We start from the raw sequence: 23,577 nt of genomic DNA on the forward strand, positions 1-23,577 counted from the left end.
CTTAGAAAGCATCCAAGTCCAACTCCTCCACCATGAACAACCCTCCTCCGGGAGGTCCATCTGCTACAAAGCACAGCTGGAAGCCATGTCAGGGAGGGGAAAGAGGGACTGAAAACGCTGCCTGCAGAACTCCTGTCCCCAGGGAGCAGCCTTTTTCCTCAAGTGTATTCCCCCCTGGCCTGACCGGCTGATCACTGGGAGCACACCTGTCAGTCCCTTCCAGACACTACAAGCCTCCAAAGGGGGAAAACAAGGAAAAACCCTCCTTTGCTATTTCCCAGGTACCTTTTGCTGCATTGGCCAGAAGCGGCGCAGTCAGAACAGGAAGACAGCGTGTGTAGAAGGAATTGAAAAATCCAAGTATTTTGGATACCTAAGGGAGAAAATGGCTTCATTACATCCTGGCCTCGGCAGAGACCTTCCCAATCAGAAAGCACAGTGCCAGCAGAAACAGCCTAAAAAGAATTCCCTTGGCTCCGACAGCTCTGCCTGTATCCTTCTGGTGGGGCCTGAGGCATACAGGTATTCCCTGCACAAAGAGCCATTTTTTTTTCTTTGGGAGGAAATCTGAGAGACATCCAGCCCACCCTGCTATCCCCAAGAGAATCCCCCCCAGGCATGCCAATCTATCGTGGCAATCCATGACTCCCAAGGCTTGACAAAGTGTCCTTCAAGTTCTCTCCAGTGCAGTCATTGCATCATGACAACCTGACAACCTTTTCCCAGGTTTTCCTGTCCATTCCAGGGTAAGAACCTGTGGACTGGGGGTGCCAGGCCCTCTCCTAGACCCCGCTGCTGCCAGATGTCTCCCACAGGCAGCAGGAGCTCTGGTCAGACAGTGCTGTGTCCCTAAAGCGCTGCTTGGGGGAACAACTGTGGGCACAGTGCCCCAGACACAGCCTTGGCCTCAGCCACAGGCTCTGGAGACTCGGTCTTCTTTGGAGCTCCTTGCCATTCAGGCTCAGAGAACAAAGCACAGCCAAGCACTAACCCCAAGCCCAACCTGTTTAGATGCTGGGCCCACAAGAAGAGCACTCGAGAAGACCAGAGTTTCTCTGGGCTGAGGCAGAGAAAAAATCCTCAGCCCTTTGCATTCCCTTACCTCAGCTGTGGCCAGCAGATTCCCTGGATCAAGCAGTGTCTGCAACAGCTCCATGACCTGATCAGCTACTCCAAATGCAGCAGCAGGATAGCAGATCATCTGCTTCATGAGCACACGGATGAGGTCAGTGCCCTGCCAAAAACCCAGACAAAGTAAGCCCCAAATAACTAGAGTGCAATGGGTTTCCTGGTTCCTATCAGTTTGGTTTGTTTCTTTTAATAAAAATGAAAATGAAATAGAAAAATTAAGATTTTGTTTGGCTGGCTTGTTTCCCGTTTGCCCTAAGACTGGTCTATCCAAGCACCTGCAAACCACTTTTACTTACGTGGTCTCTCTGCTGGGCCTCTTGCATGACAAATTCTTGGACCACGAACAGACAAAAGTTGACAAGATAAGACAGGACGTCTGTGGCAGCAGATGCCACTTGCAGATCATCCATTCCCTAAGAAAAAAGAGATTTATTTGGTAGGGTAAATCAGGTTTTCTGTTTCTCATCAGGTAAAGCTGCAAAGAAAAGGGAGTGAAAGGTTTTGGGAAGGTTTCATTCCCCAAGTTTCTCTGAGAAACACAGTAAAATGGTTCCAGAGAAGCAACAATAAACGAGCAACCCCTTTTGCCCACTCTTTGCCTCCTTTAGAAGGGACTTTCTGTGAATCTGTGGGTCCTCATTTAAGCAGAAACCATTCCCTTCGTGCCATTTCCTGGCTAGAATAACTGAGACACTGATCTTCTGTACCCGTTGCCTACAACTGATTCGTTTTGTACCAAAGGACCAATTGTACAAGCCAATCTGTCTCTTTCTTCTCCTCCCTTCTCATCAAAATGGACTGTAAGGCAGACTAAACAACCCCAGTCGCTGCCTTGTTGTGTGGGTAAGTTAAAGGTGGTTAAGCTTAAGTTTGCCAAGGTCAAGTTTGTGAAGAGCCTTCCTTTGCCTGGAGGTTGTTTAAAAACTTGGCAAGTGCCTCATTCTGCCTTCATGTTCTCAAGCTTGCAAGTCAAAGGTTGTTCTTGAACTTCTTGGGAATGTGAGTGTTTCTCCCACCCAGGGCTGCGAGGGACTCAACCAACCTTCCCCTAAAGCTGCCAAGCTGAGCGGGGCAGAACAAATGTTTTGCCGGCAATGCTGTGCCTCGCTCAGTTCCCAGCTTGTTCCTGCAGCAGAGAAACACCCTGGAATGTGGGGTTTGTGACGAACAGCAGCACTGACCCCGGATTGCAATGGTCAGGGGACAACAGCCGCCTCATCCACAGGAGGGACAAAATTGTGGTTTCCCATTGCTGCTCAGGACAGAGAAATCTGCTGCCGCCATGACAGGATCTTCTGGGAAGGAATGAGCCAACAGCTCCAGAGGAGCTAAAAAGGTTTCTGTGGCCCCAGTCCAAGCACAACTACAAGAGCCCCAGCAAAACACCAGTGCAGCTGCCCGGTGGCAAAGAGTCTCTTTCCATCTTAACTCTGCCTTGTCCCAAGGACTGTGCTGAGCACAGAATTTGCCCCTGGTGCAGAGTCACAAGAATCAGGGCAACCCAGGCAGGTGCTTGCAAGAGCGGTGGTAACTTTGGGATTGTGGCTAGTCCAATCCACTTCCACTCTCAGCAGAGCCAAGGTATACGAGCAAAGGGACACACAAGTGCTCAGCAGGTCCAACAAGTGCACCACTGGGTCTGGGCTTTCCTGCTTTGAGGAAAAGCAGCTGGAAGTTTTCACTTACCAGTAGAATTTCAAGAGCAGGAAGAAGTCCCAGCTTAGCCAAGCCTTGTAAAAATGCCTCCCCGTTCTGGTGAAACATGAGGGAAGAGGCGCAGAAGTCCTTCAGAAAGGTCACCTGTTGCATAGGAAAAAGAAATTTCCCTTGTCTTAGAGTAAGAAAACCCTCTGAAAGGAGGGAAGGCTTACAATTTCTAGCAGAGTTGGAGTCCTGGTTGGACTTTCCTAGAGAACGGTCTTCTTCTTGTGGTGTTTCCTCCAAGCTTTGCCCACATCAACAAAGCAAAGCCACAAAGGAAACACACAGAGGAGAAATCCGTCACTTGGCCTTGACCTCAGAAAGACCTCAGATACAGAAATAAAGTCCCCGGGGATGCTGAAACATTCTGGGAAGAAAACAGAGCTTGAAGTCGAGGGTGTCGGTTCCATGCTGGTCCTTTCTACACAAGGAAATCCCGATTTACAACAAAGAAATCAGAACTTATGTTGCCAGAAATCTTTCCTTAAGTGAGGACTTAAATGAAGATTGAGCTGCACTGGCAAGGATTCCTGTTCCCAGAAAGACCTCAAGGAGTGCAGAAGGCCTCAAGAACAGTCTCCCTTTTCCTCCTTCATCCTTCTCCTTCCCAGCCCGCAAGCACTGACTCACCAAGTCCCATCGCTGGTGGGCACCTGTAGCTCCAGCTGTTAACTGGGCCAGAACTTCTGACCAGAATTTCTGGTCTTTCTGCAGAACACACAAAAGGAACATAATTGACACGGGCCCTCTGGAAAGGCAGAACAAGGCAGAACTTCCATCTTGAGAGGATCCCCCACTCCCGCAAGCCCAACTGTCCACCCCTCCATTCATTGTAGCCCAACAAAGGCCAGTGCAGGGCACACAGATCCCGCAGGATCCTTCCTTCCCAGGGCATTCTTTTAGCAGTGCCCGTGCGCGGCAGAAGCAGGGGCAGAAGCGCAGAGCCACAGGGGTGTCGCCCCGACTTTGCCTGCTTTTCAGAGTTTGCATTCTGTTCTCACGCAGCTTCAAGAAAACCATGTATATTTTTAGAATTTATCTTTTTGTTTACATATTTCTCCTCTGGGAGGAGAAAGGTGACTGATGGTGGTCTTCACCATCGAGGTCAAAGAGGTGGCAACCTATGTAGCCAATCTTGTGTCTTCTGAAAGAATTGTATATAAGATGGAGTCAGAAAATTAAATATAGAACTTTCCTGCTGACCTTCTTGCTGCCTGCCTCATTCTTTCACGTCCCTACCGGCGACACAGGGGAAGCTGAGCTCAGGGGAGGTTCCCAGAAAGTGGAGCTCCCAAGAGCCAGCCAGGACACAGCTTGTCCCATGGGGCACCTGCCCTGTTCCCCTTGCCCTGAGAACATCCCGCAGGGATCCCTTTCCCTCCTGTCCAGCTGCAACCCTGCCAAACATTTCGTCAGGCCGCCCGGGCAAGGGGAAGCAGATGAACAGGTTCCCAGCTGGCTGCAGCCACGTCCTGGTCGCCCTTCCTCGCACTCAAACCAGTTCTCTCCTTGCAGATGCTCTGCTCTGCACTTCTGCCCCAGCCTTGGCTTGGCACAGTCACAGCCTCTCAAGTCCCAAGAGAGACTTCAGGACCTCTAGGACAAGACCTCCCTTCTGGCCAAAAACGTCAGTTCCCCCATTGCTTAAGCCTCCAAAGGGACAAGAAAACCAAGGTGAACATAATCACCATCATCATCATCTCTCAAGGCTTTGGACGCTTTCTGCGTCCCTGTATTTCTCGGCAGTCCTTCCCATGGGAAGCAGCATTGGCAGCGTTCTCCCTGAGCCTGCTCTTTGGCGTCTCAGGTTCGGAATGAGCTCCACAGACATTGCACCTGCCCCTAAGAGGGAATCTTAAAAGCTGCCCGTTTCCCAGCTCCCCCCGCAATCCAGCTCCAAAGCAATCTGTTGCTCGGCTATCAAAGAGAAGAACTCGAAACTCTTGACAGCCCATTCAGGAACCTTTAGATCCTTCCCTGAGCTCTTCCCTTTTTTAAACTACATAATCCAAGGGAGGAGAAAGTAGCAGGATTGTTATAAACGACTCAAACCCCAGGCAGGAATGAGTAAATAAAACTTAATTACAACCCGTTACAATAACAAGGCAAAGGGGGGAACAGCACTGGGAGCGGGGTGCGACTCCTCCTGCCACCACAGGCTCAGGCTCACAAAATGGTGTCTCTGCCTTTCAGACACTCGAGGGTGCGTCCGCCTCATTAATATTCATGAGCCCTCCTTAGCTGTCCTTCTGGCCCCGCCCACAGCCTGTAGGTTTACCCACCTGTGGAGACTTGGCTCCTCCCAAGGCCTGTCAATCAGTCCCTTCCGTGCATTTCATTGGTGGAGCCCTTCCCGTGTCCCGATTGGTGGTGCCGTGTTACCCCGCCCGGCCTCCCAGCACCAAGTGTCCCCCACTCCCGGCGGCCTCTTCCAAGGGGCAGATAAACTCCTGCCCCACATGTCTGTCCAGCCCTGTCAGCCAGAGCTGCCGGGCCGTGACCACAAAAGGGGAGGGGAGCATTGAAGGGAGAACAGACAAGGGTTCAAAACCATACTGGAACAACGAAAGTGCATGCTGAAGGAACTGTAAACCTTAAGGGAACTTCTGCCCGCCACACTCAACAACTCTGCCTCATTTGCGCGAGCCGATCACCACCCCTTATTTATAACAGGATCATTCACATCCTGTGCACGTGCAGGCAGGTCTGATAAATGGCCATGCCTTGGCGACGCCAGCTCCAGGTCCCAAGCCATTGAGAGCAGGTCAGAAGCCCCTTACCTCCAACACATGCACGATCTCCTCTCTCTTGCAGCTGATGAAGGAGGTGAGGCTGGCCAGAGAACCCTCTCCTACCCCAGCTGCCTTGGGCAAGATGATGGCCTGAATACACTGTGCCCAGTACAGCTGGTGGAATTTTTGCTGGAGCTCAGGGTCTCGGATGGGAAGAAGCTCCTTCAGCTTGGTTGTTTCCTGCAGGAGCTGCCCGCACCATTTGGGCTGTGCCAAAGAGGGGTCGTACTCGAGGCATCTGACCACATCCATGATACACTCCTGCGACAGCAGCACCTCCAGCACAGCTCCTTGGTCAAGCCACAGAATACCTTGCATAATGGCTGACAAATGCTGCAAGGCCCGGCTGAGCTGTGACTTCTCACAGACTTGGAAAAGCTCTAAGAGTTTAGGAATGTAGCCTTCGTTCTTCAAGGCAAGTGCCAGCTTTTCCCTGTGGCTGGCTGAGGAGCGAGCAGAGGTGATCAGCTCAGCAACCTCAGCCAGTCTGTGAACCTTGCAGGGAGGAAGGCTGATCCCAGGGCAAATTGCAGCCATTTCTTCCTGGTCTTCCTCTGGTGGCTGCAGAAGATGCAGGGTGACTTCCAAAGGTCACGCGTGCCAAAAGGGCAGCAAGAGGGAAGCGACAGGGAAGCACGAGGAGAGGCCACACTGTGCTTGCCTCCTGTTGGCTCTGCCTCTGGAGCTGCCTCAGCCTCCTCTGGTGCTTGCCTTTATGATGTCACCTGCAGCACGGGAGTCCGTTGCTTAGCTCCCTGATGACCTGGCCTCAGGCTGCCAAAGGTCCTACATTCTGCCATGTCCCCGATCACTAACTGGTGGGACTTGAGGAGAGAACTTGTAGAACTGAGGGGACACGTACCAGCCGCCTCCCCGTACCCAGCAGCAGAGGCTGGGTTACCAGAAGGCTGCAGAAGCTGAGGGAGGGCAGGTTTCAGTGAGCTCTTAGAAAGAAATTCTTGCCTTGAAGTGAGGCTGGGCACTGGGCTAGGTTGCCCAGAGAGGTTGTGGACTCAGCTGGCCTGGAGGTGTGCAGTGGGTTGACCCTGGTCAGACACCAGGTACCCACCAGAGCCGCTCTGTCCCTGCCCTCTGCACCTGGACAGGGCAGAGAAAATAAAACCAAGGGTCCCTGGATTGAGATAAGGACAGGGAGAGATCCCTCCCCCTTCACCGTCACGGGCAAAGCTGCCTCAAGTTTTGGATATTGATGGAATTGATTACTCCCAGCATCAGGGCAAGATCATGAAAAGCCAAACAAATCTCACAGTCACTTTTCTTCCAGCCATCCCTCTATCCCAAAGTCTCCCTCGTCCCCCCCCCCCAGAGGCACAGGGAGAGAGGAATTTGGGTTCTGGTCAGTTCAGCCCACATTGTTGCTTGCTGCTGCTGCTCAGGGAGAGGAGTCGGAGTCCCTGCCCTACTCCAGCACGGGGTCCCCACCATGGGAGACAGTTCTCCAGGAAGTTCTCCAACTGGAGTCCATCCCACAGGAAACAGCTCTCCACAACCTGCTGCCACGTGGGTCACACTTCCTCAGGGTCAGTCCTTCAGGCCCTCCTGCTCCAGCCTGGGTCTCCCACAGGTTCACAAGGCCTTGCAGCAAACCGGCTTCAGCATGCAAAGCCCCTCCCTGCACGGCTCTGTGGGCCTGCCAGGACCTTGCCCAGCAGGGGCTTCCCATGGGCTCAAAGCCTCTCTGTGGCCTCCTCCTGCTCCGGCGTGCAGGGCTCCTCAGGGGCTGCAGGTGGATCTCTGCCCCCTCTAACCCTAACCCCAACCCTGTGCCCTCCATGGGCTGCAGGGGCACAGCTGCCTCCGCATGAGCATGGGCAGCAGGGAAATCTGGACCTGGCAGAGTTTGTCCCAAATTTCTGCACAGCTGCTTTCTCTGGAAAACTCTGTGCTAAATCCCATTGGTCAGGGATTCACACGGCAGGGCTTGGGGTGAACTTAGCCCTCAGAAAGCCTCCTGCCCACAGGCTGTTACTGCCCATGCACCAGCACCCCCAATCCTTCTCCTCAGGGAACACCATCAGGTTTGTTTCAGGTCTAAACAGTATTTTGGATGTTTTTCTTGGTTTTGGTCACTGCTTTGAGCGCCTCTGGCCCCATCTCAGTGCCCCAGGACACTCTTTGGCTGGACTTTGTGGTGCGAGCATTCCCGAGTGCCCCCTGGGGCAGAGCCCGGCCGTTTCAGCCGCGCCATGCATGCAGATCCTGCTGTGCCAAGCTGAGCCGGCCATTCGGTCCTTAGGGAAAGGAACCTGGAGAGGGTGAAACTGCCAGGCAGAATTGGGCCTGGCTGGGGGAGCCGAGCCATGCAGAGCAGAGGGCGCCAGCCCTTCCGAATGCCACATCCCACTGCGGTGCGGTAAGAGACGGCCCGAAGATCCCTCATCTGCCTCACGACCATCGTCAAGGACAGAGACTGAAACCCCTCAAAGGGACTTTAAAATCTCAACACAGCAGTTCTGGCCTGGCTGAGGTGGGATGTTGGCCAAGTGCTGCCTGCAGGTGTGTTTGATGGAAAAACCCAGCACCCATATGGGAACATCAGAACCTGAGCAGAAACAATGGGCAAGTCACGGTGAAGTGACCGCGCCTGCTGACACTGCACCTGCTGACGACCGGCTTGTTCTGAGTTCTCTAAATGAACACACTGCAATGATTTCCCCCACCTGTTTGGCCAACTGCCTGTCGCTTCGGAGAGGACTATAAAAACCCTGGAGACCCCCGCTCACTTTTGTGATCACCCCACTGGAGAAACTCGCGTCTATAGGCATCTTCAAAAGCCTCGAGGACTCGACCCTCCATGTTGGTAGCTATAATCCCCTTCCCCTCTTTTTCTGTCTTTCTTACTATTCTCTTTTCTCTCCCCACTATCGCATTTGTTGGCACTAAATGAAGGTGCATTTGTGATTGAATAAACGGAGTTTGTCCCCCGCGGTGTCTTTTGCGCTCTGAGATCCCTAAAACGAACCATCACGAACGCTGCTTGTGTGAGCGGATCGTGACACAGAGTCAGTCCAGTGAGTGGTGTCAAGTCCAGTCCCATCCCCTCCCTCTGAGCCAGCCCCATTTCTATCATCGCGCGGGGCAGGCTCACGCTTATGCCTTAGCGGTCTTTTAAGAGCAACTTTATTATTGTCTTTATTTGGCATCGCTGTCCCCTTTGGACTGGGAGCGGGGCAGTTCCTCGCCAGGTGTCCCTTCAGACCACAGCAAAAACAAGTAGGTGGTTGACGTGGTGCCTGTTGTGGCAGAGGTGGTGGTGGTGGTGTCGGCGCTGCAGCTGCAGAGACGGACACCAATGTCTGCTTCCTTCTCTCTTCCTCGGCACACGCCAGTATGGGCACTTTTGCCGAGCAGGCCTCTATGATAGTGGTCAGCGTGGGCGGTGGGTCGATGGGAAGGCCCACGATGACCTGCTGGCAGATCGCGTTTGTGTTGGCCTTGGCCCTGTTCAACAGCAGCCCTGCGTGCAGACTGGGGTCGCCGCCTTCCTTTTCCAGGACTGTCTTCATTCGATTTATAAAGTCGATAAACCTCTCATCAGGTAGCTGTTTGATGTCTGCAAAACTAACTGGAGGGTCAAGCGATGGTAACAAATTGAACGCTTGAACTGCGGCTTTACGAATTTTATCAAGCACCCCTTTTGACAGAGCCCCTAATCTGATCATTAGGGTCTGCCCACTCCCCCTGGCCGCTCAGGTGATCCATTGTGATCGCATCCCCAAAGGCATCAAGGGCACTGGTAGAAGCTTGCAGGAGCTCAGACTGGATTCCCCTCAAGGATCGCTTCCATGTCCCCTCCCAGAGCATGTACTCTGGGGACTCGAGGAGACACCACACCAGCAGCCATCCCTAAACACCTGCAATCTGTGCCATTGTTTTTGTTTTTTGTGAAACAGAAGCACATTGGACTCAAGCTGTCATGTCCATAGGAAGACCAGCTTATATAATTTGACAGACATTTGGGGCAGTTTCCCAGCCTGTAGGTCCAAGTATGCTACAAACACAATTTGATGCAAAAGGAATTGCCAAGCTGGGGCTATCCCCAGTGTTATGAATAAGGGGTGGTGATCGGCTCATGCAAATGAGGCAGAGTTGTTGAGTGTGGCGGGGAGAAGTTCCCTTAAGGTTTACAGTTCTTTCAGCATGCACTTTTGTTGTTCCAGTATGGTTTTGAACCCTTGTCTGTTCTCCCTTCAATGCTCCCCTCCCCTTTTGTGGTCACGGCCCGGCAGCTCTGGCTGCCAGGGCTGGACAGACATGTGGGGCAGGAGTTTATCTGCCCCTTGGAAGAGGCCGCCGGGAGTGGGGGACACTTGGTGCTGGGAGGCCGGGCGGGGTAACACGGCACCACCAATCGGGACACGGGAAGGGCTCCACCAATGAAATGCACGGAAGGGACTGATTGACAGGCCTTGGGAGGAGCCAAGTCTCCACAGGTGGGTAAACCTAGAGGCTGTGGGCGGGGCCAGAAGGACAGCTAAGGAGGGCTCATGAATATTAATGAGGCGGACGCACCCTCGAGTGTCTGAAAGGCAGAGACACCGTTTTGTGAGCCTGAGCCTGTGGTGGCAGGAGGAGTCCCACCCCGCTCCCAGTGCTGTTCCCCCCTTTGCCTTGTTATTGTAACGGGTTGTAATTAAGTTTTATTTACCCATTCCTGCCTGGGGTTTGAGTCGTTTATAACACCAGCAATTCACGTGAAGGTTCACAGAAATCTTTTGGAATCCTCTCCTGGTTTGGCTTGGGGAGCCTGGAAATGAGACCAGGAGAGGTACCCCTTTCCCATGGCATTCCATGGCTGACTGCACTGTTCAGGAACTCCCAGGAAAACAGGCAAACATACCCATTTCCAGTTTCATAGAACATTTTATCCCAGGTGCATTCATCAATAATACATCTTCTACAATTAGCGAGTCCAATGTCAATCTCTGAATTTTACAGCTCAGCCTTAATTTTTGAGTCAAACAATTTTATTGGGAACTTGAACAAAAAACAAACTTTTCCTTCTTGAACTGACTCTATCTACTTGTCTATATACAGAAAACAGCAAATCTCTTAACAAGAGCTAAACCTAATACAAACGACAACTATTTAACTTCCAACTATTTACAGCCCGCAGGCCCCAAAATGTGGGTTTCCTTCCTCAGGCCAGACACAGTCTTTTCTCTGGAACTGCCTCCTCTTGATCATTGTCAGACTCTACTGGCGCTTGATGTCTCTGCCAAATGGAAAAAGGAAAAAAGGAACTTCTCATGTTGAAAGTATCCTTACAAAGGTGCAATTTTTGTACACCCAAATGCCATGTCCTCTGTCCATGCCCCAGCCAGATCAGCAAGCAGGCAGGGCAAGAGCCAAGGAGCGGCCCCAGTTCAGGAATGCAGAAGATGAAAGATCAGCCTGTGCCACCAGGTCAGCACCAGACTCCAGGGCCAGCCCATCCTTTCTTCAGGCCTCCCCCCCAGCAGTCAGGGTGTTCCTGGGCAGGGCTTGGGTGCATTGAGCCCTAACTAAGCCCCCCTGAAAGCCCACAGGCTGTTGCTGCCCATGCTGCATTGCCCTGGGCCAGGCCTGGCACGGCAGCTCCACTGTCCCTGGCCAGAGCAGCCGCTCAGCCCAGTTCTCCCACCTTGGGGGCCCTCAGCAGTGGGCACGGGGTTGCCTCCTTTGAAGAGGAGCCTGTGAAGCTTGTTGGTGCTGTCTGAGCTGCCCCCACTTGGGCTCCACCGATGACAATTTGTTCTTTCTGCTCTGAGGCTCTTGCACCTCTGCCCAAGAAGGATAGGACCCTGGAGAGAGACAGGACAAGTGACTCCAGCTTTGGTGACGTGTCCAACTAAGCCAGGATCAGCAATGACTTGCAGAGCCTGGAGGGAGTGTGGCCCATTTGGGAAGGCGATCCAGCTCCCTGGGCACTTGTGTCCTCACTGGAAGACAGAGCAGCCGTTGGCTGAGGCCCAGGCAAGCTGAATCCCCCCTCGTAGGGACAGAGCAAGATTCTGCTCTGGGGAAGCTCAGGGCCTTCTGAGACGAGCAAGGAATGTCCTGAGCAAGAGCAGCTCTACTCCAGGGGGCTGCAAGGAAAGGCAGGGGCAGCTTTCCTCTCATCCTGGAGTTTTCCTCCAGAAGGAATGACAAAGTCAGTGCCAGCCACCTACTCCTGCTGCCCTCTGGCAAAGAGAAAAGCAAGGAGCAGCCCTGCCCTAGGGAAGTCCCTGCCAGGCTTCCAGCACAGAGACTGGGGCCTACCTGTGCACACTCTGCTTTTGTCGGTGCTTGTCTCTCTCATATTTCCTCTTCAGTCCCTGGAATGTCTGCACATAGGTGATGGATTCCAGTGCAGGATAGAAGTTCTCGACGACATGGGCAACCAGGGACTTACAGTCTTCCTGCAGAGGAACAAAACACGGTCTCAAGTCTCCAGTGGTACAGGCCACAGTTCAGAAAGCTTCCGAGTTCCCTTGGCAAAGGAACTTGGCCAGAGCCAAAACACTTTTGTTCTGGAGCAAGTGTGAAGCAATTCAGCTTGATCCTGAAGCCAAGAGCTGAGATCTGGAAAGAATGATTCATGTTCCCATGGCAAGGGACACCAGAGTGAGAGTGAGCCGAGGCTGTTTGTGACACTTGCACTGAAGCGGGAGGCTGCACTGGGCCTGTTGAGTGAGAGGCCACGGGCGTGTCCCGAGCGGAAGCTGCTGCTGAACTCACCAGTCTGAGGAATTCAAACAGCTCCAGCACAGCCCAGCGGAGCAGGTTGTACGTGGCTCCATTCTCCAGCAGAGCTTGCACGAGGGGTGCCAAGAGGTTTCCCTGGATGATGTAACGGGTATAAAGCTCATCCTTCAGGGCAATGATCTTCCTCAGGAAGTGCAGAGCACCTTTGTGAAGAGAAAAACGCAAGGATGCCAGAGCCACAGGTCAGGACTGCAGTCCAGAAATTCATTTCCATCCCTTCCCATGAATCCTGAGTTCAGGTGTCCCGTGGAACACCTTCCACCCAGGACACGCTAAGCTTGGAAGAAGAAAATGCCAAAGGCTACTCACCCAAGGCCAGAAATGTGTGTTTGGAATTGATCAAGAGGAGGACTCTTCTTAGCAGATCCCAGTGGAGGATGTAACTCCTCATGTGCTCCTTGTGTCGCGTCACACAAAAACCCAGCAGCTCCAAAATTAAGGCCAGGAGTTGTGCCGTTTGATAATCATCTGCAAGGAAAAGAATGCCTTCAATGAGCAAAAAAGACGAGGAAAAAAAAAGCCCTGTGCTCAGGTGCTACTGCAGTTCCTGACATGGTTTTAGTGGACTTTGGCTGTCCTGGGTTGCTTTAGGAGGCAGAACTTTGGGGGAGAACAAAACAACCAGCACAATGGTGACTTTTTTGGCCCTTGAAGCAAATCTTAGAAAGCATCCAAGTCCAACTCCTCCACCATGAACAACCCTCCTCCGGGAGGTCCATCTGCTACAAAGCACAGCTGGAAGCCATGTCAGGGAGGGGAAAGAGGGACTGAAAACGCTGCCTGCAGAACTCCTGTCCCCAGGGAGCAGCCTTTTTCCTCAAGTGTATTCCCCCCTGGCCTGACCGGCTGATCACTGGGAGCACACCTGTCAGTCCCTTCCAGACACTACAAGCCTCCAAAGGGGGAAAACAAGGAAAAACCCTCCTTTGCTATTTCCCAGGTACCTTTTGCTGCATTGGCCAGAAGCGGCGCAGTCAGAACAGGAAGACAGCGTGTGTAGAAGGAATTGAAAAATCCAAGTATTTTGGATACCTAAGGGAGAAAATGGCTTCATTACATCCTGGCCTCGGCAGAGACCTTCCCAATCAGAAAGCACAGTGCCAGCAGAAACAGCCTAAAAAGAATTCCCTTGGCTCCGACAGCTCTGCCTGTATCCTTCTGGTGGGGCCTGAGGCATACAGGTATTCCCTGCACAAAGAGCCATTTTTTTTTCTTTGGGAGGAAATCTGAGAGACATCCAGCCCACCCTGCTATCCCCAAGAGAATCCCCCCCAGGCATGCCAATCTATCGTGGCAATCCATGACTCCCAAGGCTTGACAAAGTGTCCTTCAAGTTCTCTCCAGTGCAGCCATTGCATCATGACAACCTGACAACCTTTTCCCAGGTTTTCCTGTCCATTCCAGGGTAAGAACCTGTGGACTGGGGGTGCCAGGGCCTCTCCTAGACCCCGCTGCTGCCAGATGTCTCCCACAGGCAGCAGGAGCTCTGGTCAGACAGTGCTGTGTCCCTAAAGCGCTGCTTGGGGGAACAACTGTGGGCACAGTGCCCCAGACACAGCCTTGGCCTCAGCCACAGGCTCTGGAGACTCGGTCTTCTTTGGAGCTCCTTGCCATTCAGGCTCAGAGAACAAAGCACAGCCAAGCACTAACCCCAAGCCCAACCTGTTTAGATGCTGGGCCCACAAGAAGAGCACTCGAGAAGACCAGAGTTTCTCTGGGCTGAGGCAGAGAAAAAATCCTCAGCCCTTTGCATTCCCTTACCTCAGCTGTGGCCAGCAGATTCCCTGGATCAAGCAGTGTCTGCAACAGCTCCATGACCTGATCAGCTACTCCAGATGCAGCAGCAGGATAGCAGATCATCTGCTTCATGAGCACACGGATGAGGTCAGTGCCCTGCCAAAAACCCAGACAAAGTAAGCCCCAAATAACTAGAGTGCAATGGGTTTCCTGGTTCCTATCAGTTTGGTTTGTTTCTTTTAATAAAAATGAAAATGAAATAGAAAAATTAAGATTTTGTTTGGCTGGCTTGTTTCCCGTTTGCCCTAAGACTGGTCTATCCAAGCACCTGCAAACCACTTTTACTTACGTGGTCTCTCTGCTGGGCCTCTTGCATGACAAATTCTTGGACCACGAACGGACAAAAGTTGACAAGATAAGACAGGACGTCTGTGGCAGCAGATGCCACTTGCAGATCATCCATTCCCTAAGAAAAAAGAGATTTATTTGGTAGGGTAAATCAGGTTTTCTGTTTCTCATCAGGTAAAGCTGCAAAGAAAAGGGAGTGAAAGGTTTTGGGAAGGTTTCATTCCCCAAGTTTCTCTGAGAAACACAGTAAAATGGTTCCAGAGAAGCAACAATAAACGAGCAACCCCTTTTGCCCACTCTTTGCCTCCTTTAGAAGGGACTTTCTGTGAATCTGTGGGTCCTCATTTAAGCAGAAACCATTCCCTTCGTGCCATTTCCTGGCTAGAATAACTGAGACACTGATCTTCTGTACCCGTTGCCTACAACTGATTCGTTTTGTACCAAAGGACCAATTGTACAAGCCAATCTGTCTCTTTCTTCTCCTCCCTTCTCATCAAAATGGACTGTAAGGCAGACTAAACAACCCCAGTCGCTGCCTTGTTGTGTGGGTAAGTTAAAGGTGGTTAAGCTTAAGTTTGCCAAGGTCAAGTTTGTGAAGAGCCTTCCTTTGCCTGGAGGTTGTTTAAAAACTTGGCAAGTGCCTCATTCTGCCTTCATGTTCTCAAGCTTGCAAGTCAAAGGTTGTTCTTGAACTTCTTGGGAATGTGAGTGTTTCTCCCACCCAGGGCTGCGAGGGACTCAACCAACCTTCCCCTAAAGCTGCCAAGCTGAGCGGGGCAGAACAAATGTTTTGCCGGCAATGCTGTGCCTCGCTCAGTTCCCAGCTTGTTCCTGCAGCAGAGAAACACCCTGGAATGTGGGGTTTGTGACGAACAGCAGCACTGACCCCGGATTGCAATGGTCAGGGGGCAACAGCCGCCTCATCCACAGGAGGGACAAAATTGTGGTTTCCCATTGCTGCTCAGGACAGAGAAATCTGCTGCCGCCATGACAGGATCTTCTGGGAAGGAATGAGCCAACAGCTCCAGAGGAGCTAAAAAGGTTTCTGTGGCCCCAGTCCAAGCACAACTACAAGAGCCCCAGCAAAACACCAGTGCAGCTGCCCGGTGGCAAAGAGTCTCTTTCCATCTTAACTCTGCCTTGTCCCAAGGACTGTGCTGAGCACAGAATTTGCCCCTGGTGCAGAGTCACAAGAATCAGGGCAACCCAGGCAGGTGCTTGCAAGAGCGGTGGTAACTTTGGGATTGTGGCTAGTCCAATCCACTTCCACTCTCAGCAGAGCCAAGGTATACGAGCAAAGGGACACACAAGTGCTCAGCAGGTCCAACAAGTGCACCACTGGGTCTGGGCTTTCCTGCTTTGAGGAAAAGCAGCTGGAAGTTTTCACTTACCAGTAGAATTTCAAGAGCAGGAAGAAGTCCCAGCTTAGCCAAGCCTTGTAAAAATGCCTCCCCGTTCTGGTGAAACATGAGGGAAGAGGCGCAGAAGTCCTTCAGAAAGGTCACCTGTTGCATAGGAAAAAGAAATTTCCCTTGTCTTAGAGTAAGAAAACCCTCTGAAAGGAGGGAAGGCTTACAATTTCTAGCAGAGTTGGAGTCCTGGTTGGACTTTCCTAGAGAACGGTCTTCTTCTTGTGGTGTTTCCTCCAAGCTTTGCCCACATCAACAAAGCAAAGCCACAAAGGAAACACACAGAGGAGAAATCCGTCACTTGGCCTTGACCTCAGAAAGACCTCAGATACAGAAATAAAGTCCCCGGGGATGCTGAAACATTCTGGGAAGAAAACAGAGCTTGAAGTCGAGGGTGTCGGTTCCATGCTGGTCCTTTCTACACAAGGAAATCCCGATTTACAACAAAGAAATCAGAACTTATGTTGCCAGAAATCTTTCCTTAAGTGAGGACTTAAATGAAGATTGAGCTGCACTGGCAAGGATTCCTGTTCCCAGAAAGACCTCAAGGAGTGCAGAAGGCCTCAAGAACAGTCTCCCTTTTCCTCCTTCATCCTTCTCCTTCCCAGCCCGCAAGCACTGACTCACCAAGTCCCATCGCTGGTGGGCACCTGTAGCTCCAGCTGTTAACTGGGCCAGAACTTCTGACCAGAATTTCTGGTCTTTCTGCAGAACACACAAAAGGAACATAATTGACACGGGCCCTCTGGAAAGGCAGAACAAGGCAGAACTTCCATCTTGAGAGGATCCCCCACTCCCGCAAGCCCAACTGTCCACCCCTCCATTCATTGTAGCCCAACAAAGGCCAGTGCAGGGCACACAGATCCCGCAGGATCCTTCCTTCCCAGGGCATTCTTTTAGCAGTGCCCGTGCGCGGCAGAAGCAGGGGCAGAAGCGCAGAGCCACAGGGGTGTCGCCCCGACTTTGCCTGCTTTTCAGAGTTTGCATTCTGTTCTCACGCAGCTTCAAGAAAACCATGTATATTTTTAGAATTTATCTTTTTGTTTACATATTTCTCCTCTGGGAGGAGAAAGGTGACTGATGGTGGTCTTCACCATCGAGGTCAAAGAGGTGGCAACCTATGTAGCCAATCTTGTGTCTTCTGAAAGAATTGTATATAAGATGGAGTCAGAAAATTAAATATAGAACTTTCCTGCTGACCTTCTTGCTGCCTGCCTCATTCTTTCACGTCCCTACCGGCGACACAGGGGAAGCTGAGCTCAGGGGAGGTTCCCAGAAAGTGGAGCTCCCAAGAGCCAGCCAGGACACAGCTTGTCCCATGGGGCACCTGCCCTGTTCCCCTTGCCCTGAGAACATCCCGCAGGGATCCCTTTCCCTCCTGTCCAGCTGCAACCCTGCCAAACATTTCGTCAGGCCGCCCGGGCAAGGGGAAGCAGATGAACAGGTTCCCAGCTGGCTGCAGCCACGTCCTGGTCGCCCTTCCTCGCACTCAAACCAGTTCTCTCCTTGCAGATGCTCTGCTCTGCACTTCTGCCCCAGCCTTGGCTTGGCACAGTCACAGCCTCTCAAGTCCCAAGAGAGACTTCAGGACCTCTAGGACAAGACCTCCCTTCTGGCCAAAAACGTCAGTTCCCCCATTGCTTAAGCCTCCAAAGGGACAAGAAAACCAAGGTGAACATAATCACCATCATCATCATCTCTCAAGGCTTTGGACGCTTTCTGCGTCCCTGTATTTCTCGGCAGTCCTTCCCATGGGAAGCAGCATTGGCAGCGTTCTCCCTGAGCCTGCTCTTTGGCGTCTCGGGTTCGGAATGAGCTCCACAGACATTGCACCTGCCCCTAAGAGGGAATCTTAAAAGCTGCCCGTTTCCCAGCTCCCCCCGCAATCCAGCTCCAAAGCAATCTGTTGCTCGGCTATCAAAGAGAAGAACTCGAAACTCTTGACAGCCCATTCAGGAACCTTTAGATCCTTCCCTGAGCTCTTCCCTTTTTTAAACTACATAATCCAAGGGAGGAGAAAGTAGCAGGATTGTTATAAACGACTCAAACCCCAGGCAGGAATGAGTAAATAAAACTTAATTACAACCCGTTACAATAACAAGGCAAAGGGGGGAACAGCACTGGGAGCGGGGTGGGACTCCTCCTGCCACCACAGGCTCAGGCTCACAAAATGGTGTCTCTGCCTTTCAGACACTCGAGGGTGCGTCCGCCTCATTAATATTCATGAGCCCTCCTTAGCTGTCCTTCTGGCCCCGCCCACAGCCTGTAGGTTTACCCACCTGTGGAGACTTGGCTCCTCCCAAGGCCTGTCAATCAGTCCCTTCCGTGCATTTCATTGGTGGAGCCCTTCCCGTGTCCCGATTGGTGGTGCCGTGTTACCCCGCCCGGCCTCCCAGCACCAAGTGTCCCCCACTCCCGGCGGCCTCTTCCAAGGGGCAGATAAACTCCTGCCCCACATGTCTGTCCAGCCCTGTCAGCCAGAGCTGCCGGGCCGTGACCACAAAAGGGGAGGGGAGCATTGAAGGGAGAACAGACAAGGGTTCAAAACCATACTGGAACAACGAAAGTGCATGCTGAAGGAACTGTAAACCTTAAGGGAACTTCTGCCCGCCACACTCAACAACTCTGCCTCATTTGCGCGAGCCGATCACCACCCCTTATTTATAACAGGATCATTCACATCCTGTGCACGTGCAGGCAGGTCTGATAAATGGCCATGCCTTGGCGACGCCAGCTCCAGGTCCCAAGCCATTGAGAGCAGGTCAGAAGCCCCTTACCTCCAACACATGCACGATCTCCTCTCTCTTGCAGCTGATGAAGGAGGTGAGGCTGGCCAGAGAACCCTCTCCTACCCCAGCTGCCTTGGGCAAGATGATGGCCTGAATACACTGTGCCCAGTACAGCTGGTGGAATTTTTGCTGGAGCTCAGGGTCTCGGATGGGAAGAAGCTCCTTCAGCTTGGTTGTTTCCTGCAGGAGCTGCCCGCACCATTTGGGCTGTGCCAAAGAGGGGTCGTACTCGAGGCATCTGACCACATCCATGATACACTCCTGCGACAGCAGCACCTCCAGCACAGCTCCTTGGTCAAGCCACAGAATACCTTGCATAATGGCTGACAAATGCTGCAAGGCCCGGCTGAGCTGTGACTTCTCACAGACTTGGAAAAGCTCTAAGAGTTTAGGAATGTAGCCTTCGTTCTTCAAGGCAAGTGCCAGCTTTTCCCTGTGGCTGGCTGAGGAGCGAGCAGAGGTGATCAGCTCAGCAACCTCAGCCAGTCTGTGAACCTTGCAGGGAGGAAGGCTGATCCCAGGGCAAATTGCAGCCATTTCTTCCTGGTCTTCCTCTGGTGGCTGCAGAAGATGCAGGGTGACTTCCAAAGGTCACGCGTGCCAAAAGGGCAGCAAGAGGGAAGCGACAGGGAAGCACGAGGAGAGGCCACACTGTGCTTGCCTCCTGTTGGCTCTGCCTCTGGAGCTGCCTCAGCCTCCTCTGGTGCTTGCCTTTATGATGTCACCTGCAGCACGGGAGTCCGTTGCTTAGCTCCCTGATGACCTGGCCTCAGGCTGCCAAAGGTCCTACATTCTGCCATGTCCCCGATCACTAACTGGTGGGACTTGAGGAGAGAACTTGTAGAACTGAGGGGACACGTACCAGCCGCCTCCCCGTACCCAGCAGCAGAGGCTGGGTTACCAGAAGGCTGCAGAAGCTGAGGGAGGGCAGGTTTCAGTGAGCTCTTAGAAAGAAATTCTTGCCTTGAAGTGAGGCTGGGCACTGGGCTAGGTTGCCCAGAGCGGTTGTGGACTCAGCTGGCCTGGAGGTGTGCAGTGGGTTGACCCTGGTCAGACACCAGGTACCCACCAGAGCCGCTCTGTCCCTGCCCTCTGCACCTGGACAGGGCAGAGAAAATAAAACCAAGGGTCCCTGGATTGAGATAAGGACAGGGAGAGATCCCTCCCCCTTCACCGTCACGGGCAAAGCTGCCTCAAGTTTTGGATATTGATGGAATTGATTACTCCCAGCATCAGGGCAAGATCATGAAAAGCCAAACAAATCTCACAGTCACTTTTCTTCCAGCCATCCCTCTATCCCAAAGTCTCCCTCGTCCCCCCCCCCAGAGGCACAGGGAGAGAGGAATTTGGGTTCTGGTCAGTTCAGCCCACATTGTTGCTTGCTGCTGCTGCTCAGGGAGAGGAGTCGGAGTCCCTGCCCTACTCCAGCACGGGGTCCCCACCATGGGAGACAGTTCTCCAGGAAGTTCTCCAACTGGAGTCCATCCCACAGGAAACAGCTCTCCACAACCTGCTGCCACGTGGGTCACACTTCCTCAGGGTCAGTCCTTCAGGCCCTCCTGCTCCAGCCTGGGTCTCCCACAGGTTCACAAGGCCTTGCAGCAAACCGGCTTCAGCATGCAAAGCCCCTCCCTGCACGGCTCTGTGGGCCTGCCAGGACCTTGCCCAGCAGGGGCTTCCCATGGGCTCAAAGCCTCTCTGTGGCCTCCTCCTGCTCCGGCGTGCAGGGCTCCTCAGGGGCTGCAGGTGGATCTCTGCCCCCTCTAACCCTAACCCCAACCCTGTGCCCTCCATGGGCTGCAGGGGCACAGCTGCCTCCGCATGAGCATGGGCAGCAGGGAAATCTGGACCTGGCAGAGTTTGTCCCAAATTTCTGCACAGCTGCTTTCTCTGGAAAACTCTGTGCTAAATCCCATTGGTCAGGGATTCACACGGCAGGGCTTGGGGTGAACTTAGCCCTCAGAAAGCCTCCTGCCCACAGGCTGTTACTGCCCATGCACCAGCACCCCCAATCCTTCTCCTCAGGGAACACCATCAGGTTTGTTTCAGGTCTAAACAGTATTTTGGATGTTTTTCTTGGTTTTGGTCACTGCTTTGAGCGCCTCTGGCCCCATCTCAGTGCCCCAGGACACTCTTTGGCTGGACTTTGTGGTGCGAGCATTCCCGAGTGCCCCCTGGGGCAGAGCCCGGCCGTTTCAGCCGCGCCATGCATGCAGATCCTGCTGTGCCAAGCTGAGCCGGCCATTCGGTCCTTAGGGAAAGGAACCTGGAGAGGGTGAAACTGCCAGGCAGAATTGGGCCTGGCTGGGGGAGCCGAGCCATGCAGAGCAGAGGGCGCCAGCCCTTCCGAATGCCACATCCCACTGCGGTGCGGTAAGAGACGGCCCGAAGATCCCTCATCTGCCTCACGACCATCGTCAAGGACAGAGACTGAAACCCCTCAAAGGGACTTTAAAATCTCAACACAGCAGTTCTGGCCTGGCTGAGGTGGGATGTTGGCCAAGTGCTGCCTGCAGGTGTGTTTGATGGAAAAACCCAGCACCCATATGGGAACATCAGAACCTGAGCAGAAACAATGGGCAAGTCACGGTGAAGTGACCGCGCCTGCTGACACTGCACCTGCTGACGACCGGCTTGTTCTGAGTTCTCTAAATGAACACACTGCAATGATTTCCCCCACCTGTTTGGCCAACTGCCTGTCGCTTCGGAGAGGACTATAAAAACCCTGGAGACCCCCGCTCACTTTTGGGATCACCCCACTGGAGAAACTCGCGTCTATAGGCATCTTCAAAAGCCTCGAGGACTCGACCCTCCATGTTGGTAGCTATAATCCCCTTCCCCTCTTTTTCTGTCTTTCTTACTATTCTCTTTTCTCTCCCCACTATCGCATTTGTTGGCACTAAATGAAGGTGCATTTGTGATTGCATAAACGGAGTTTGTCCCCCGCTGTGTCTTTTGCGCTCTGAGATCCCTAAAACGAACCATCACGAACGCTGCTTGTGTGAGCGGATCGTGACACAGAGTCAGTCCAGTGAGTGGTGTCAAGTCCAGTCCCATCCCCTCCCTCTGAGCCAGCCCCATTTCTATCATCGCGCGGGGCAGGCTCACGCTTATGCCTTAGCGGTCTTTTAAGAGCAACTTTATTATTGTCTTTATTTGGCATCGCTGTCCCCTTTGGACTGGGAGCGGGGCAGTTCCTCGCCAGGTGTCCCTTCAGACCACAGCAAAAACAAGTAGGTGGTTGACGTGGTGCCTGTTGTGGCAGAGGTGGTGGTGGTGGTGTCGGCGCTGCAGCTGCAGAGACGGACACCAATGTCTGCTTCCTTCTCTCTTCCTCGGCACACGCCAGTATGGGCACTTTTGCCGAGCAGGCCTCTATGATAGTGGTCAGCGTGGGCGGTGGGTCGATGGGAAGGCCCACGATGACCTGCTGGCAGATCGCGTTTGTGTTGGCCTTGGCCCTGTTCAACAGCAGCCCTGCGTGCAGACTGGGGTCACCGCCTTCCTTTTCCAGGACTGTCTTCATTCGATTAATAAAGTCGATAAACCTCTCATCAGGTAGCTGTTTGATGTCTGCAAAACTAACTGGAGGGTCAAGCGATGGTAACAAATTGAACGCTTGAACTGCGGCTTTACGAATTTTATCAAGCACCCCTTTTGACAGAGCCCCTAATCTGATCATTAGGGTCTGCCCACTCCCCCTGGCCGCTCAGGTGATCCATTGTGATCGCATCCCCAAAGGCATCAAGGGCACTGGTAGAAGCTTGCAGGAGCTCAGACTGGATTCCCCTCAAGGATCGCTTCCATGTCCCCTCCCAGAGCATGTACTCTGGGGACTCGAGGAGACACCACACCAGCAGCCATCCCTAAACACCTGCAATCTGTGCCATTGTTTTTGTTTTTTGTGAAACAGAAGCACATTGGACTCAAGCTGTCATGTCCATAGGAAGACCAGCTTATATAATTTGACAGACATTTGGGGCAGTTTCCCAGCCTGTAGGTCCAAGTATGCTACAAACACAATTTGATGCAAAAGGAATTGCCTTAGATGCCAAGCTGGGGCTATCCCCAGTGTTATGAATAAGGGGTGGTGATTGGCTCATGCAAATGAGGCAGAGTTGTTGAGTGTGGCGGGGAGAAGTTCCCTTAAGGTTTACAGTTCTTTCAGCATGCACTTTTGTTGTTCCAGTATGGTTTTGAACCCTTGTCTGTTCTCCCTTCAATGCTCCCCTCCCCTTTTGTGGTCACGGCCCGGCAGCTCTGGCTGCCAGGGCTGGACAGACATGTGGGGCAGGAGTTTATCTGCCCCTTGGAAGAGGCCGCCGGGAGTGAGGGACACTTGGTGCTGGGAGGCCGGGCGGGGTAACACGGCACCACCAATCGGGACACGGGAAGGGCTCCACCAATGAAATGCACGGAAGGGACTGATTGACAGGCCTTGGGAGGAGCCAAGTCTCCACAGGTGGGTAAACCTACAGGCTGTGGGCGGGGCCAGAAGGACAGCTAAGGAGGGCTCATGAATATTAATGAGGCGGACGCACCCTCGAGTGTCTGAAAGGCAGAGACACCGTTTTGTGAGCCTGAGCCTGTGGTGGCAGGAGGAGTCCCACCCCGCTCCCAGTGCTGTTCCCCCCTTTGCCTTGTTATTGTAACGGGTTGTAATTAAGTTTTATTTACCCATTCCTGCCTGGGGTTTGAGTCGTTTATAACACCAGCAATTCACGTGAAGGTTCACAGAAATCTTTTGGAATCCTCTCCTGGTTTGGCTTGGGGAGCCTGGAAATGAGACCAGGAGAGGTACCCCTTTCCCATGGCATTCCATGGCTGACTGCACTGTTCAGGAACTCCCAGGAAAACAGGCAAACATACCCATTTCCAGTTTCATAGAACATTTTATCCCAGGTGCATTCATCAATAATA

At 52.8% G+C, this 23,577-nt stretch overlaps 2 protein-coding genes across 2 annotated transcripts in view; both read right to left on the reverse strand.

Moving 5' to 3' along the window:
* The window catches only part of LOC136301283 (serine/threonine-protein phosphatase 4 regulatory subunit 3-like), a 9,655-nt gene extending 504 nt beyond the window's left edge, over positions 1 to 9,151 (reverse strand). The window contains exons 1-6 of the mRNA XM_066204215.1: positions 8,990 to 9,151; positions 5,613 to 6,185; positions 3,463 to 3,540; positions 2,818 to 2,931; positions 1,428 to 1,544; positions 1,103 to 1,234 (exon numbers count right to left, since the gene is read on the reverse strand). Coding sequence (XP_066060312.1) covers positions 1,103 to 1,234; positions 1,428 to 1,544; positions 2,818 to 2,931; positions 3,463 to 3,540; positions 5,613 to 6,185; positions 8,990 to 9,151 — 1,176 coding nt within the window. The remainder of the gene's footprint in view (positions 1 to 1,102; positions 1,235 to 1,427; positions 1,545 to 2,817; positions 2,932 to 3,462; positions 3,541 to 5,612; positions 6,186 to 8,989) is intronic.
* Positions 9,152 to 10,663: 1,512 nt separating this feature from the next.
* LOC136301284 (serine/threonine-protein phosphatase 4 regulatory subunit 3B-like) lies at positions 10,664 to 22,183 on the reverse strand. The gene is made up of 13 exons (XM_066204216.1): positions 22,022 to 22,183; positions 19,520 to 19,574; positions 18,646 to 19,238; positions 16,496 to 16,573; positions 15,851 to 15,964; positions 14,461 to 14,577; positions 14,136 to 14,267; positions 13,319 to 13,406; positions 12,684 to 12,842; positions 12,348 to 12,517; positions 11,889 to 12,028; positions 11,269 to 11,428; positions 10,664 to 10,860 (listed from the first exon to the last, which is right to left on the reverse strand). Exons 1-13 carry the CDS (start codon positions 22,181 to 22,183, stop codon positions 10,786 to 10,788), a joined length of 2,043 nt encoding a protein of 680 aa, XP_066060313.1. The 3' UTR covers positions 10,664 to 10,785.
* Positions 22,184 to 23,577: the final 1,394 nt, after the last annotated feature.

This window comes from Chamaea fasciata, unplaced genomic scaffold (genome assembly GCF_029207755.1).
Source record: "Chamaea fasciata isolate MVZ Bird 193981 ecotype frontalis unplaced genomic scaffold, bChaFas1.0.hap1 SCAF_25, whole genome shotgun sequence".
In the NCBI taxonomy this organism is placed as follows: domain Eukaryota; kingdom Metazoa; phylum Chordata; class Aves; order Passeriformes; family Sylviidae; genus Chamaea; species Chamaea fasciata.

Excerpts from the sequence above, each read along its gene's own strand:
- LOC136301284 (XM_066204216.1), bottom strand. The coding sequence starts at position 22,183 with ATGAAGACAGTCCTGGAAAAGGAAGGCGGTGACCCCAGTCTGCACGCA. Across the intron at positions 16,574-18,645 it reads AGATCGTGCATGTGTTGGAG|AAAGACCAGAAATTCTGGTC; the intron begins GTAAGGGGCTTC and ends TGTGTTCTGCAG. Across the intron at positions 11,429-11,888 it reads CAAAAGCAGAGTGTGCACAG|GGTCCTATCCTTCTTGGGCA; the intron begins GTAGGCCCCAGT and ends GTCTCTCTCCAG.